Genomic DNA, 16,282 nt, shown 5'->3' on the forward strand with positions numbered 1-16,282 from the left:
AGAGCTACACTAAAGGGGTAAAAATCCACATAACAGTTTGAGATAGGCAAGAGGCCCGATGCCTGAAAGATCCTCCTTACCCACATCACACAGCCATCTGTATCAGCAGCACCATGCAACTTAGGCTACAGGAGAGGAAAAGAAGAGTACTGTCAGGGCTCATATCTTGTGAGACACCTATCAACCAAGGTATTACACAACAGATGTGAATTAAAGATCTCTGGGAAAGCAGTATTCTAATCAGTGCTTCTTCTTAGAGGCAGTTTAGGGGAAAGGGGCACAGCTTCTCTTTGGTGTTGCATCTTGATCTAATATGTACCAGATACAGCCTCACAGATTTCTGATTTATCTGTTGCAAAGCTAGCTACTCTCTTCTATCCCAGGCTCACTAGGATAGCAGAGGTCTGAAGTCCGAGGCCTGAGTCCATGCCCTCCACACGCTAACAGGCAAAGCAGCACTTACTCAGATCCAGCAGCCATATCTGAATAAGATGTATCTGGTGTGGTGACTCCCAGAGGGATTGCAATGCTCATGACGTTTGTCAGGGATCACGGAGTCCGAAGGGTAGCGACTGGCAGCTCCAAGGGCGGGGAGCAGCCGCAAAGCCTCGGCCAACACGTCACGGACATGGGGAAACCTGCCAAGGTGAAAGAAACAATGCATTGCATTTTTATTTATCATTGCCAGACATATGGTTTACCCTGCAAAACATCCTAAAGTTGAAAAGCATGAGAGCTAAAAAAGGGAATGAGTAACTTCAGATGGAGCATGTTGTCTCTTGCCTGTGTGTTACTTTTACATAATATCCTCTCAAATATGGCCACCTGGCTCACAGGCAGAGATTTTCTTGTGCCACAGAAGAGACTGCCGAGCACAGGCAAGAGGCCTGCAGGATTGTCTTGCAAGAGACAGTCACATAGGCAGAACTACCAGTAGGGGAGGCAGAGCTCAGAACTGCTGGGGGTGAGAAGTAGGGGAGACTGAGTGCGGAACTCCAGAGGGAGGGCAGGGGGGCAGGGAGGCCGACAGACAATCCCGGATCAGCCATCAAAAAAAAAGAAATAAGTAGCAGCACAGAAGGAATTTATTCTATAGCATTTTATATAAAGATGATCCTCATGACAACCCTGTTGGCCAAAGTCAGTCACTGAGCTTCATTACTGTACAGAAGACTGCAATTCATCTTCCAAATTCTATGCATTCACTTGGGACAAAGGTTACACCAGGAACAGAAAAGGAGTAAATCTGAAGGTGGTGAGAGGGTTGCACGTTGAAGGGAGTAATGACAGAGACCAAAGGTGGCACCTCCATTAATGTTTTGTACTCTGGTACCAGAGTACAACATACATGTGCCTCATGTTAGATCTGAATACAAAATAAACATTTAAACCATTACTGTACTTGGAAAAATACACAAGAACAGCTATCAAGAAAGGAGTGGACCCCCACTTTCATACATTTTGATGAGAAAAGCAGTGACTTAAGCCCATGTGCACCATTCAAATTTGACACTGTTTACTGGTATCTGCAGCTAAGTACAGAGTATCAAGTGAGAAACACTGACAGAGGCCAGCTGAGAAACAGAAAGACAGGTAAGAAAAGGGGGATGAAGTGAATATGTTGTGGATGATAAGGTTTGGATTCAGTGCTGTTCGTGCCTGCCTCTACAGAATTCAGAGGCTTTCCACTAAGGGACGGGTATCTTGTTTGTGCCTTGCAGGTGTGACCAGGGCTGGGCTAGGGGACTCTGTCCTATTAGAATAGCTTTGTGACTGAAGACTTGTGGGAGGTGCTTGCTCCCAAGCTCTGGGAGGGCAGCAGGAGCTTGTGGATTAAAACTGGTAGGGAAAGCTCACCGGTTAAGTGATACTGGCCCCACAAACTGTTTTGCAGAGCCAATTATTCTTTTTCCGAGCTAAGCATACTACTAATTAACAATCCTTTCCAACTGCATAGAATTTGGAACAGCTGCTGTCCATCTCAATAGCCTTTCAAGAACATCCCTACCTCCACAAATTATCCATATGCAAGGATGAGATTAGTGTTGTAATTGTGGGGAAATGGAGAGGGGGAGCCAACAGATGTTGCACTTTCATTCTGGCCAGACCCTCGTATTTTCTTCCAGTTCTTCAGGCCAGTCATGCCACCAGTACAACTCTTTGTACAAGAAACAAGCCTTCAAAGTCTGCAGTAATTACTAGCATAGCTTAGGATAAATGGCGAAGGCTGGTAACATCAACTCCCATCTCTCAGCAAGCAAGACACGTCACACATCACATCACTTCTCTGATAGGTCAGCCTAGAAAAGGCTGTTACTTGTTCTGCTCTGAAAGAGAAATGGGGATCACATCATCCTGCTGGGAGGGGCTGGAAATTCTCTTCAGGATGTTCCTGCACAGTCAAGGGAGCTGTCTGCAGCCATAAAAGGAACACCCATGCTCAGGGGCTACATTTTGTGCACTGAGCAATTCTGCAAAAAAAAGAATTTAACTGGGATGTTAGAGGGGCGTGTGTGTATGTACATGTAATAAGAAAATATCTCATTGCAGTTTTTCTTTGAAGGCTCCCATTCTGTACAAAAATTCTCACTACTGAGTTGAGCTGTGAATGTGAGCTGCACTAGCACTCTGAGAAAAATTCTGCTCCATATATTCACAGGCAAGGGCATGGCAATCCCATGGATGCCTTTCAAGTTTGCCAAACAGTCCAAATATGGGTTTGCCTGCACTGAATGGCAGTTTAGAAATGCTGCTGCAGGGAATGGTAAGCACCCTTCTAGTTCCTTCCGAGAGCTGGCCACACAGTGGAAGGCCTGCTCTTTTAGTCCAACAGCCCCAAGTTAGATTCATAGGGAATTAGGAAGGACATCAATGCTAATCCCAAATTTTTTAAAAAATGTATTTAATTATGGACAGTATCTTGTAGGATGGACTTCAGTAATGGAAAGAGATAGGAGCAAGACACCAAAACTAGGTAACTTCCACCACCAGCACTACTACTATTTAATATTGGCACACCAATAATGTGCTAAACACTGAATCTAACACTGAAGTAATGTGACCCCTGAACCGAGAGCTTACAACATAGGAATGACAGAAAGGACAAAGGTGAAAGAAGCAAAGAGGACTTGAAAAACAAATAGCAAAGGCATTTTCTGGGTCTTGCGGGTAGAATTCTGCAGAGCTCATATTGGAAGCAGCCAATATAAGGCTGGGTGATGGCGCCCTGCTCACATTCAGAAGAAAGCCTCACCCATGCAGCAAAACCAAGTTATGCAATAGTATGAGCGGGGGTGCAGTCAGGCTGCCATTGTACAGGATATTGAAATGATGGATAGATCTGGGGACACTGCTCCAGACAGAGAGGGCTGTGTCAATTTTTTTCCAAGTGGTGTTATATGGCAGTTGCCCAAATAGACAAAGAAGGCAAATATGCCATCTCTAAAGCAAGTCTGCAACTACCAAATATGAAGCTACCTCAACATTCAGGATGCAAGAGCAACAGAATAGTGAGATCTTTGTTTCAACCATCTCCTTTTATTCTCCACTCCCATCTGACTGATGCGGCTGAGACTTTGGGAGCAAGATGAAGAGCCGGCTGGAACGTTTTGTCTATAAAAACAATAAGACAATGAAGCTGGGTGCCCCCTCCCCTGGACTAGGCTGGGTTCAAACCAAAAGGACTGCTCTGTGGGGGCTTAATCCTTTTCTGCTGAATCTCACGAGCTGTGTTTCTGAATTCTCAAAAAGAAGGGGGCAGGGTTTCCAGCATAGTTTGAGCCCCAGACAGGGCAACAGAAGGATGCCCAGTCATTAGAATTCTCTCTGGCCTACATAATGCACCAAATACAAAGCGCCAAACATTCTTGGAAATGTTTAATGCACAACAATGGTAATAACCTCCACCTTTCTTTTGAAGACCAAAAAGGGCATCTGTCCTTAGAAAACTGCACTGCCAATCAAAAGAGGGAGAGCCAGGCAGGAATCAAGATAGACCTCTCCCAAGTAACAAAATGACTTGGAAAAAGAAAGTTTTTATCAGTCTATATAAAGTCTCCTATACTTCCTCATTTGCCATGGCATAGGGTAGATTCAGAGGACTTCAAGAGTCATGTAACAGTGGGGGTGAATGCGACTATCTCATAGTGAGATTCGAATCAAGAGAAATATTGAGAAACCCATGCGTAGCTTGTATTGTCATCCTCAAAACACACATTTCACCACAAAGCAATTTCTAACCTTCTCTCATGGCGGGGAGAACAGAACCAAGTCCACTCAAGATTTCTGGTCAGGGAAAACCCATTCTGATACCTGATGTATTGCATGAACCAAGAAAACAGCAAAAGCCAACTAAGGGTGTATTCACATAACACACTTTAGTTAGTAAGTTATCCACCCATGTGCTGCACAGACAACATTGTATTAAATCATGAACCAAAACTTGAACCTGGTCCCTATGTAGTGAATATTGTTCTGAACAACATTCCCCACAAAGTATCTACAGCTTTAACTATGTGCTTGATAGCAGCACATGAAACTATAAACATTTTATCTGGGTATTTATACCCTACCCTTCTTTGATAAAATCAAACTTAAGTCACTTTACAAATAAAATGTCATATAATTAATTGGAAATAATTACAAACCTAAGATGTCTGTCAGCCTAATTTTTACATCCTTACCAAAGTCAATGATTAAGATTTAATGGCTTCTGCAGCTATAAAACAAATGATATGGACAGTATCAACTTGTCACCTAGGAAGAGGCACACAACATTGTCATCCTCAATGTTTCAGCAGTCAAGAACAAAACCAATGAACTTAAATGCAGACTTGGAGCAAGGAAAATATTTCATTACAGTACCAATGGCTCTGAGGAAAGAAGGAAATTGGAACAAAAGAATGGCCTGGAGTTCAGTGTGTCTATCTGACTTAATGATGCATCATGACCAACAGTGATTTGCTGGTCATCCTCAGTATCATATTCTGAAAATAAGGAAGCATAGTGTTAAGACCCTGTATATCTGGTTGGGTATGAAATCCAAATAAAATGATGCACAAAATAGGGGTGGTGACAGAGCCTGTGTATCACATGTTGAACCTGAAGTATTTCTATGAGTCTTGGACTGATCAAAAAGCTGTATAAGCTTCAAATTAAGCTTCTAGCATTTAAGACAGCAGAGGTGAGGGAGAAAGAGGAAAAACTGGGTAGGGCAAAACCTTCCAGTGGGAATATCCAGAGGCCAAGCTAGCCAGAAAAGATACTTCACAAACTCTACTTTCTGTACAGAAATCTGGAGAAGGTAGAAGCCTTGTTAGTACCAACACAAGTTGCACGAAGTCTAAATAATGAAAATGTTTCAGAACATCCAGCTAGCAACTTATAACTGAAATTGTCAGTTACACAACAAACTAGATCATGTGACAGAGGAAAGACAATTAAACAGACAAATGCCAGTTTTTAAGCATGCTAGTTCATTAATTTGAGCTTAAACTAAACAGTAAAATGTACTTGGATTGGAACCCTTGATTTGTTCACATAATTTGGTCTTAATTTAAACCACAACTGGCCTGTGGCCCTCCAGATGCTGCTGGACTATAACTCCCATCACAACAGACCAGGCTGACAGGGGATGGAATTAAAAAAAACATCTGAAGTCATAGGCTCACCACCCCTAAATAAACACTGAGGAAAACTGGAAGATTATTGCTCCTACCAGAAGGTCCGGCTTTATCCCCTCATATTACTTGATGACCCTCAAAGCAGGAAACCTTCTTCTATGGTCCAAAGAAAATCTGACATTGCAGGGTCTTTATGACTTCAAATTTCACAATGTATAAGAGGGCTAAAGATCTTTAAGTTTGAAGAACCACAACAATACTATTTAACCACATCTTCACTGGATTACCTAACCAGACTGGCTACACAGTAAGAACAGCAGGGTTCAATATGTTAAAGTTAAACTGGTTAAACTAGGGAGGTGGTGGGCTCTCCCACACTGGAGGCATTCAAGATGAAGCTGGACAGCCATCTGTCAGAAATGCTTTGACTTGGATTCCTGCATTGAGCAGGGGGTTGGACTTGATGGTCTTATAGGCCCCTTCCAACACTACTATTCTATGGTCCTCTGAATTTTTAGCAGAACAAATGATTTGTTCAGTCAAATCTTCAATACTCTTGAAGACACACACTTTCAATTATTTAGAATTTGAGAATGCAGTGCTCCCCAGGATAGTCCCAAACAGCACAGCTACCTGGCATGAATGTATTAAAATTAAGATATTGAGCCCTACTCACATCGAATGTTAGCATGTGAGAGAATATTTACTATGTAGAGACAATACTAACCTAACGTAAATGTATTTGGAATCTTTTGGAATCTAGGAGCCAGAAATATCCTGGCTCCTCTTCAGAATGCCGGTCTGGGATCACAATTGAATGTTCCTTCATGTTATTTTTTCCCTTCAAGGCTCCCATGTGCCTAGTGAGCTGGGTATCCAGTTTTGGGAAACCATACAATACAAGGCTTCAATCCATGTCTTCATTGCTCCAGAGCTGACAAAACATATTTTTAGACATGTGGGATTTTTTTTTCAAGACCTACAACTCTCTGCCGAAAGATTTGAAGAACTTCAGAGGACTCACCTGCAAACAAAATCTCCATTAGTATAAATGACCACCTTCTTTTAAACTACATTTTAAACTATACTTTTGAGGGCACATTCATTTATAGGTTTAATCCATTTAGCAAGTTACTGAAATTAAAAAATCAAACCCTTTCCCATTTTGTTCCAAGACCTCAAGGTCAATATCCTCTTACATTTTTACCCTGTTAGGTAAGCCCTATGAAGTAAGTTTGAGCAAGTCTGCTCTCAGTCTAAGTCACCAACTAGTGTCATAGCTGAGCAGGGTTTTGAACCTAACTCTCCCTCTGCCAAACTCAATTATTAATCTGAAGCACCATGGTCATACGGGGGTAATGACTATGAAAGAGAGAGGTGGAAGTATTACTACTCATGAGCATAGTCTTTCCTAAAAGCCACATCTTGCAAAATGATCTTGCAGTTCTGATAGCTCTGCAAAAACAGGAAAAGCATCAGCCACAGTTTTAAAAGTGTGTGATTCTTCATCCAACTAGCTCTGAAAATGTTGTTGTGATGGCCCTAGAAACTGGCTGAAGGCACACAAAAATGTACTTAAATTTACAAAGAGGCAAACAGTAGAGATCAGAAGAACTAGTACTGGGTCAATGGCCCAAACAGAGGGAAAATACATGTGCAGTTGATACTGAAGAGAATGAAATCAGAGGAATCCAGCAATTTTACACACACACACACACACACACACACACCCCAAACAAGAAAATGCAGCCAACACTTCTGGATTCATTTTCCCAGACCACACTCAGAGGGAAAATAGCTGAGGCGGAGGCCAGCACAAGGCACATTAGATCTTAGCTTGATATCAACTATAGCAACAAAGCAGCTGGGGTGGTTTTGGAACAGCACGAAGACAGGCATTATGTCACATAAGAGGCCCTTGTATTCATTTACAGCATGTGAACACACGGAACAGTGCATCTGACAAATACCCAAGTAACAGGAAGGCGGTGCAGAGAACAACCCAATACCTAATGCTACCTTATTTCTGGTAGCTTTGACACTACTACATTCTTTTACCTTCACTCATTAACCTAGCCTTACACTGCTTCTCATATCTAACTTCTTACACACAGGTGTGCACTTGATGCATGAGGACACAAGTCTTTTGCAATGTCGAAAAGACCACCCAAGTGTCTTTTCAGTCTGATGCTTACACCTAGACTGGCTTCTAGACACAGATAACAGGTCAAATGTTGGCGCTAGTACAAAACATACATATATGCACATTGGCCTATATGTACAAAAAATATGATAAGCCGTTCTTATGGCTGCCATACCAAATTTCAAAAATACTTTATAGTTATGGTGCTTGAAATGAGGGACACACCAGACAGCGGTATTGTGAAGTCAGAGATAAAAAAACCCCTTTATTTGGGAACTTTGGCCTTGCATCCTGTGCCCTATGCATCACAAATAAAAATTCTATAAAACACAATCCTGCCTTCTTTACCCATGAGGCAACAACCATAAAAAAAGAAAAGAAGGATTTAAACAAGCTACAATCCGGAGATGAACAATAAGAAAAGTGTATAATAAGCTGAATAAAACAGAAGTTCAGATGAAGCATATAAAAACGTGGGTGAACAACTTCAGCATTGAAGGCTGTGCTGGAAATAGATTACAAGCTAGAGGACTGCAGCTAATTTGCATATTTTAGTTGTGTGTTGCCAGATGAACTGCATTTATCCTACAGTATCCTCAGCCCTGTAACTAGCTGTCTGAGATGTGGAAAACCAGTTATCCCTTTAAAATTGTAGACATCTGAGAATTCTCATAGTTAAATCAATTTTTGCTGCTTTGCTTCCTCATTCCTAATAAAACACCATCATTGCATAATTTTGTAGCCACGGGACATTTTCAAAAACTAGGATTCTCTAAGTTGTAAAAGCCCTCACCTCTCCAACTCTGACACAAAAACACAGGTCAGGGACCAGTATGAAGCACTTTCATAACAAATCTGACTAATGGACCATCTAGCCTCACAGTAAACCCAGACTGGCAGCAAGTCTCGACTCATCTCTGTCTGGCAGCCTTGACAGCAGAAATTTAATTGGGGAAATAACAGTGACAAAATCTAGAACCCCCAAAGTAAGGTCCATGCTCTAGCACTGCGCTTTGTCCATCTGTGTTTTCATGAAATGTTTTCATAACTCATGAAGTAGTAACTCAGTAGATAAATCAGTAAGTAGTAACACCCAAGTCTTTTGAGGTTCACTGTTAAAAGCAAAGGGACCAAAACACCAAGCAGAGCACTCCTAAATACTCTGCTTCTCAATGTACTATTGAAATCCAAATGGGAAAAAACACATATGAAGATCAAAATTAAATTCTGTATTGGGAAAAGTTATTGCAGTTCTTTGCTTTGAAAAATATTTAACCAATGTGAATCCCTGCAAAACCCTGTCAGTAAAGTATTACTCCCACTTTATATAGAAGATGTTTGAGGGAAATATCATGCAATCCACTGGGTCACAGGAAAACGATACAGTAAGCAGCTTCAGCTGGACTGGAATTCAAGTTCATTTCAACACCACAAGAATTCCCAGGACAATTCACAGAGGCCACAACAAATTACTGGACACAAATGCAACTGTAGTGTGCACATACTATATGTCTGCTACCAACAGAAGGGAGGCCCCAGAAAAAAAAAATGCCAGGAGCTGGTTGCTGAAATAGAAAGGAGAAAGCTCTGTATCTGCAAGTCTGGCTGTACGTTTCTTATATTCAAGGACACCATGTGACAGGCACACTCTGCCTGCTTGGCCACTCCCAGAAAAGGCAAACAAAACAGCTCCAGAGTGAATTCCAGCAGGGATTTCAAAGGCAGACATTGCATCAGCCAGGTGTACAGGAAGCAGCTGGGATTCAGAGTCCAAAGGGCAGCTGACCTACTGAGAGGCTCTCAGAGCAAGCTCTCTTTTTGGAATCCTGTGGGAAGGATGAACAGGAAGGAGGAGGAATGCTTCAGAGACAGAACAGGCCGCATCTGCTTCACAAAGTCTTTGTACTAGTGCTCCGGACCTGGCTGCTCTCCCAGAGATGATGCAATCCCGAGGAACAAGGTCTGCGCCAGAGAGAAGTATTCACAGTCTATGCAGATGGCAAGTCAGCCAAGGATCTCTGATGAAAACATGCCTGAACCAATCCAAAGACAGCAGCCTCCCATCCCCACAGCTACCCCACCCCACCATTTGGTAGAGGAAGGAATCCCACATTTCATGTCATCATCCCATGACTGAGGGACGATGGAGAGGGAAGTAAAATTTATTTTGTCTTATAATGTTCCCAACCTCAATTCTTTTGAGGAAGAGGGAAAGGAGCAGAAACATACACAGTTAGGGGTGGGAAATACCCAGCTCCTGTCCCAACACCCTAAGCATGGGCCCTCTTTAATCACTTCCTTGCCAGTACAAGTCTAAACTCCCCAAACACGTACACAGCAGCTCTGCTGTGACTGGCTGTTTTGGCCCCACTCTCAGAAACCATGCAGAGACACAGGCACTGGGAACCATGGCAACACGACACAGTGCAGCAATTATGGAGCAGTGGCAGCTACTCCATACTTAAAGTTCAGCCCCTGCTTCCATTATAAGCCTGATTTTAACCCTCCCTCCTCTTAAAAGTTAGCAGTAAATGATATTCCAAACTGATCATGTATGTTTTGCGGACTGTTTACAAATTGATATGGGGGAGGGGTGAAAACACTAGGAGAGAAAGAAAGGTATAACTATACACACACACCCCTCCCTCGGGGTCTCACATGCTTTTTGAAGTCTTCAAAATGGAATTTAAACTGGATGATGTTGGTATGTTTCAGGATACACAGACTGGACAGAGTCCAAAGCATTTTAATAAAGAAGCAACAGCTGAAAGACTGTTCCATAAGCTTCTGACAGATAATTAGGGTGCCAGATACACATTTTACTCTGAATACTCATAAATATGCATATATAAAATTGTCTTGAATGATCTTGAGGTGAATGTAGGCCTCCTAGAGAGTCCTCTTTATGCCATCAATGTGGAAAATACAAGGCAAAGGCACAAATGGGTGGTGAATGGTCAGCCACAGGCAAATTTAGAATGAATGTTGCCATGCTACTCCACTGCCAAACTGTTTATTGCAAATACATGCAGACGTCTATGCTCCTTACAGACAATGTGCTGCTGTACCCTCCCTCCCATAGAAATGAATGTAATTATTTCTGGGGGCAATTTAAACCTAAATCAGCACCGTTTAAAGTTGCTTAGTCCATGCGTGAATGCTAACATTAATGTTCATGTGTTCCAAACTCTCCTTAACTGGACCCCAGGATTCTCATCCATAAGCTACAGGGCCTGTTTGACCATGCATACAGTTAAGCCAAATTTGAAAACTCCAGGGAGTGGTGCATGCCACGTGTGGGAAAAGCAGAAGACTGAGTCCTTAAACTGGTTTAATGTAAAGTAGTAACAAGCAGAGACCTGCCCAAAAGTTATGTCTCCAGACAGAGTTCCACTGCAACAGAACTCTCCAGACTACTAAACTTCCTCAAGGCTTTGAAAGCACAGAAATCTTCTTGGCCATTTATTGCACTCAAAAACAAGAGGCTTAATGACAACAAAAACTTTACTAGTCAAAGCAGAGGTGGACATCAAAGGGGGAAGATGTGAAAGCACCCTTGAAAGCAGTGTATATTCTAGAACTAAGTGACCTGCCTACTACAGATGAGCTTCCTATGGTGCAACTCTTGTGGCCCTGTCTAGAGTCTACCCTAGCCAACTTACATCCCCTCTCTTACACCAGCAGGCTGTGTACAGATGTCAGTTTTCAGGGAGTTGTAGGTTATGTGGTCAATGGGTGCACTCTCCACTCTGGTAAAACCTTATTTGAAGGTTTCATAGTGCTCTGCCCTCCAAAAGCCAGAACTAGTTCTAAATACAGCCAAAGCTGCTGAAATAGATGTTTGCAGTATAGTGCAACTGTATAGCAACCATGACCAAAAAAAAATCCCCAATCAGCACCACTGCCAGCGGCTGAGACAATTCTGGAACTAATTTTCAAAGATCTTTTAAACTTAAAAATGTAAATGTTTGGAGCACATAAAGGGATGGGTACCTATCCAGATATTCACATTAAAATACCCCTTTAAAAGGTGCATAACTTTCTGCTCCTCTCAGTGATGCTCTGTCATCCAAGATGATATCCTTTCCTCCCTAAAATGAAATTGACTACGTCAAAAGCTACATTAGGGCTGTAGCCATAGTAGGCATAGGGAAAAGCATCTTCTATTGCTGCACAAAAATAATCACCCATGCACTTATCAGGTTAAGGGGTAACATTTTATGCCACTCCCTCCACCCCACTTTATACATTTTCCTCCTTGTCAATCATATTTCTTCATACAACTACAGACTGAGTGAACAGGAATACCTGCATCAGAGCTGACCCCAGAAATCTACTACACACAGGCATCACCAATGTTAGTTCTAGTATTCCAGTTTCTAGGGATATTCTGGATGTCAGACTTCTACAATCAGAGCAAATATTCTGAACATAATCCTTATATATTAGCACTTGCAAGGCTGGAACTGTAGCCATTTTCCAACTAACTCCTTACTAGGAGCTGCACTATAAAACAGAAAAACCCTCAATCGCTAATACAGAGAATGTAAGGCCCATGAACATATAAGAGACAGAGACTATTTGCTCAGTTACCATGCTGTTTTGAGTAGCTTCTCTCTTCTTCCTCAGAATTTAGCCGAGACCAATAACCCAAGATAAAAATTAGAGGGATGGGCCTGGTTTCAAGAAATCCTTAATTTGTGGAGCTCCTAAATTACAACATAACATGCTTGAGAACTTTATAATTTGGGTGACATAGTGAAAACCATTCAGAGGAGGTTAATAGTGCAATGAACAAAAGGGCTGTCCATCTATCAACCAAGTGAAATTAGATCTATTGTTAAAACTCTGGAACTACATTCTTAAGGTCACAGCAGATATTACATAAGCTGACAGTTTCAAGAAAGATATGGTATCTAGATGGCAAACGGGAAGCAGGTGACTTGTCTGAAGAGACTGTCAGCAATGAAAAGTGTGACCAGTCAATTCTCTGAGTTTGGAGAAGTATGTAGCAGGGCCATAGGTCTGGTTAACTGGTTAATTTAAAACTCCAGGGAGAGGTGAATGTCACGTGTGGGAAAAGTAGAATGCTGAGTGCTTAAACTGGTTTAAACTGGAGTAGAAATATCACAAAATGGTGAAAATATCATAAAAGAAAACAGAATGGGAGAGATGGGGAGCTCAAAAGTGCCAAGCAAGGCTTGTTCTAGTAGAAGCTGTGGGCAGACAAAAATGTTTGTTCTTCATATTCTGTGGTGAATGTAGTATTGCTACTTGTCTACTCTCCAGTGGTCTGAGAGAATCACAAAAGAGACTTTAAGTGCAGAGAATTCACAAGATTGAGGCTAGAATCTAAACACTTGTTAGGGATTAAGCTCCATTAAAGATTGTGGGGCTTACTTCTGAGTAAACATGCATAGGACTGTGCTGCACACATAAAGCACCAACCTTGATCCAAGCAAACAAGAAGGTAAAGCATATGGGGACCCAAGGGCATTATTTAAACAAGGGGATCATTTTAAAGAGAAGCTATGGAATTTTAAAGAGAAGCTACCACCTCTCTGTCTCAGTAACCTCCTTTAAGATGCAAATGCCTATGGGCTAACCTGCAGTGCAGGTTAAGTGCACAGACAACAATTGCTTAGGGGACAATTCTTTATATGACTACTGCAGCCTTTCACCACAATAGTGGGTCACATAGAGAATTTACCTTAACATAACATAAAAGCAACCCTGTTGGATCAGACCAAAGGCCTATCTAATCCAGAATGCTATTTCCTCCATCAAGCCCAGTATTGTTAACACTGACAGCAGCAGTTCTCCAAGGTTTCTGACAGGATTCTTTCCTAGCCTTACTTGGAGATGCCGAGATTGAACCAGGGAGCGTCTGCATGCAAAGCATGTGCTCTACCACTGATCTATGGAAAGGAAAGGTTCCTTCTGTGCAAGCACCGGGTCATTACTGACCCCTAGAGGGATGCCGCTTGCACTGGCGTTTTCATGGCAGACTATAGCGGGGTGGTTTGCCATTGCCTTCCCCAGACGTGACTACCTTTCCCCCAGCAAGCTGGGTACTAATTTTATTGACCTCGGATACTAATTTTACTGACCTCGGAAGGATGGAAGGCTGAGTTGACCTTAGCCAGCTACCCGAGACCCAGCTTCTGCTGGGATCGAACTCAGGTGTGGGGAGAGTTTCAGTTGCAATACTGCAGCCTACCACTCTGCGCCACCACTCCCTAAATAAATAGTACCAACCAATTACACCCCATTCAGCAACAGACCAGCTTATATACCAAAGGGCCACCTGAATAAAAACACAGTTGACAGTATTTGAAGGACAACAGAGAGAGGGGCAACCAAGCCTCCTCCCTTGGCAGGGACTTCCAGAGCCTGGGAGTGGCCACTGAGAAAACCCTCTTCCGCATCCCCACCAAACTTGTTTCTGATGGTGGCAGTACCAAGAGAAGGGCCTCCCCCAAAGATCTCATAACCCAGGCAGGCTTATATGGGAGAATGTTGCATTTCAAGTAGCCTGGTCACAAGCTATATAGGGCTTCATGGGTCATAACCAGCACTTTGAATTGTGCCTGGAAACAGACCATGTGAAGCTGTTGTAAAAAGGAGTCACATGTTCCCTGATCAGATTCCTACCAAAGCCTATAAGAAGAGCACAAGGACAATAGCCCTTTCCCACTGTTGTTCCCAAGTGGCTGGTATTCAGAGGCAACCTGCTTCAGATCCTGCAGGTAGCATATAACCATCACGACTTGGGAGCCATTGACAGCCTTATCCTCCATTAATTTGTCTAATCCCCTTTTAAAGCCATCTAAGCTAGTGGCCATCACATCTTAAGAAAATGAATGCCATAGTTTAACTACAGACTGTGTGAAGTACTTCCTATTGTCTTTCCTGAATCTCCCATCATTCAGCTTTACAGGAGGTCCCTGCGTCCTAGCATTATTAGAGAGGAAGAACATAAAGCTTATATTTTAAAGTGCACAGATATATAGTTCTGACAGTCCCTGTTCTTTACACCTTTTAAGAGGAATATATGCCTTATTAAATACTGAAGATTAGGGCATTGAGACATCCAGAATCTAAATGCTGAATTGTGGTTGTCTTCAGGCCCCGTGCTTATCCTATCTTGGAGAGGCTTTCCCTACTCCACAGCAACATCATGACACTCCTCCAGTAAACTAGAGTGTGCACTTTACAACTTACTTCACAGGTCATAGGCTTGACAAACTGAAGTTCTTGTTCTGCATGCTAAATTTTACTCCGGGTGTTAATCCTAGTAACGACCTACCATTTTTATAATGACTAACTCATGTTGACCATAAATATCATCATGAAGAATTGCAGCAGTGATGCACCCTTCTGTACCGTCCATTCCAAAAAGGGCAGATTTATATTCTTTGGCTTTTGATTAGTGAGGTTCTTGTCCAAATGCTTCACCAATGATCAACTCTGGAGTCTGGGAAGGGGAAGGTTTACCCCAAGCAGTGCCATACTTTCTGAAAAATGATTTCTTACATCTATGTATTCCCATATATGGTTTAAGGAAGACACTCTCCCAAGTATTTTTTTAAATTAGCTCTGTTCTTTCTAGATCACAAATGTGAACAAAAGCACTGAGGAAAAGCTATGCCCGAAAAAAAGATTTTTGCATTTGCTTCTAATGAAGAAGGCCTGCTTAGTTGTCAGACATCCATTCTTAACTATATTTGGTACTGGGAAACTACAGCCATCACATCAGAAACTGCTCCCTTTCTGCCACCTCCTTTGCACCTGGAGCCTCAAACACACTGCCTTCACTTGCATGTCCCATACAACACACACAAACCCCAATCCCTACATTAAACAGTATATCTGACCATTTAAACACTAACTCAGCTGCTTCCCTGTTTTGCTTTAAAGCTTTAGGAAGCAGGTAGATTCATTCTGAGGGTTCAGCCCGACTTTCTACATTGTACTGACTACAAACTCTCTTATCCATATACTTAGCCCAGCTGACCAATAGCTCATAGGATTAGGAACCTAGATCTCATGAGTGACATTGTATGAATAATTAGGTAATGATGAAAGCAAAAGGGTGAACTCATTTTCTAAGAAGAAAAGCTAACTTCTACAAGGCTCAGGTAAAAAACAGCAAAGACTCTTGAAACAACTTATAAGCTAACAAATTAATTATAGCATAAGCCTTCACGGACCAAGTCAACTTCATCAGATGCAAATTTTACCATAGAGGTTTTTGCTGCATTCTAAAGGGAGACATTTTGCTGGTTAGAACCAGTGCTTTCTTCCTGGGGAGGAAGAGAGCTGCAACACTGCCAGAGTTCAGCTGCCACAACACAACTACAGCTTGTAGAAAAGGCCATGAATTTTTTCCCCTGTCTCTAGAACCAGCATTGCCTAATCTACTTCCCTACCTTCTCAGGCATGGCTTCATTAACTGTTTCCTCATCTAGCAATAATACTCAAGAGAACTTCTGAACTTTCAATAACTGAAGTGTTT

At 42.2% G+C, this 16,282-nt stretch overlaps 1 protein-coding gene across 9 annotated transcripts in view; it reads right to left on the bottom strand.

Moving 5' to 3' along the window:
- The window catches only part of SETD5 (SET domain containing 5), a 74,309-nt gene that overhangs the window by 42,868 nt on the left and 15,159 nt on the right, over nucleotides 1–16,282 (bottom strand). For 6 of the 9 annotated variants that reach the window (XR_014788590.1, XM_084840669.1, XM_084840666.1 and 3 more), the window contains exon 3: nucleotides 464–638. Coding sequence is in view for 7 of the 9 variants with exons in the window: in XM_084840669.1 (XP_084696795.1) it covers nucleotides 464–534 (71 nt within the window). In the remaining 2 variants the exon portion in view is untranslated. Of the gene's footprint in view, nucleotides 1–80; nucleotides 126–463; nucleotides 639–3,477; nucleotides 3,613–6,348; nucleotides 6,646–16,282 lie in introns of all 9 variants that reach the window. The other 3 variants (XM_084840667.1, XM_084840664.1, XM_084840663.1) reach the window with 3 other exon arrangements.

The sequence above is a fragment of the Heloderma suspectum genome, chromosome 2 (genome assembly GCF_057233095.1).
Source record: "Heloderma suspectum isolate Gila_16-S chromosome 2, 16-S_ref, whole genome shotgun sequence".
NCBI lineage: Eukaryota > Metazoa > Chordata > Lepidosauria > Squamata > Helodermatidae > Heloderma > Heloderma suspectum.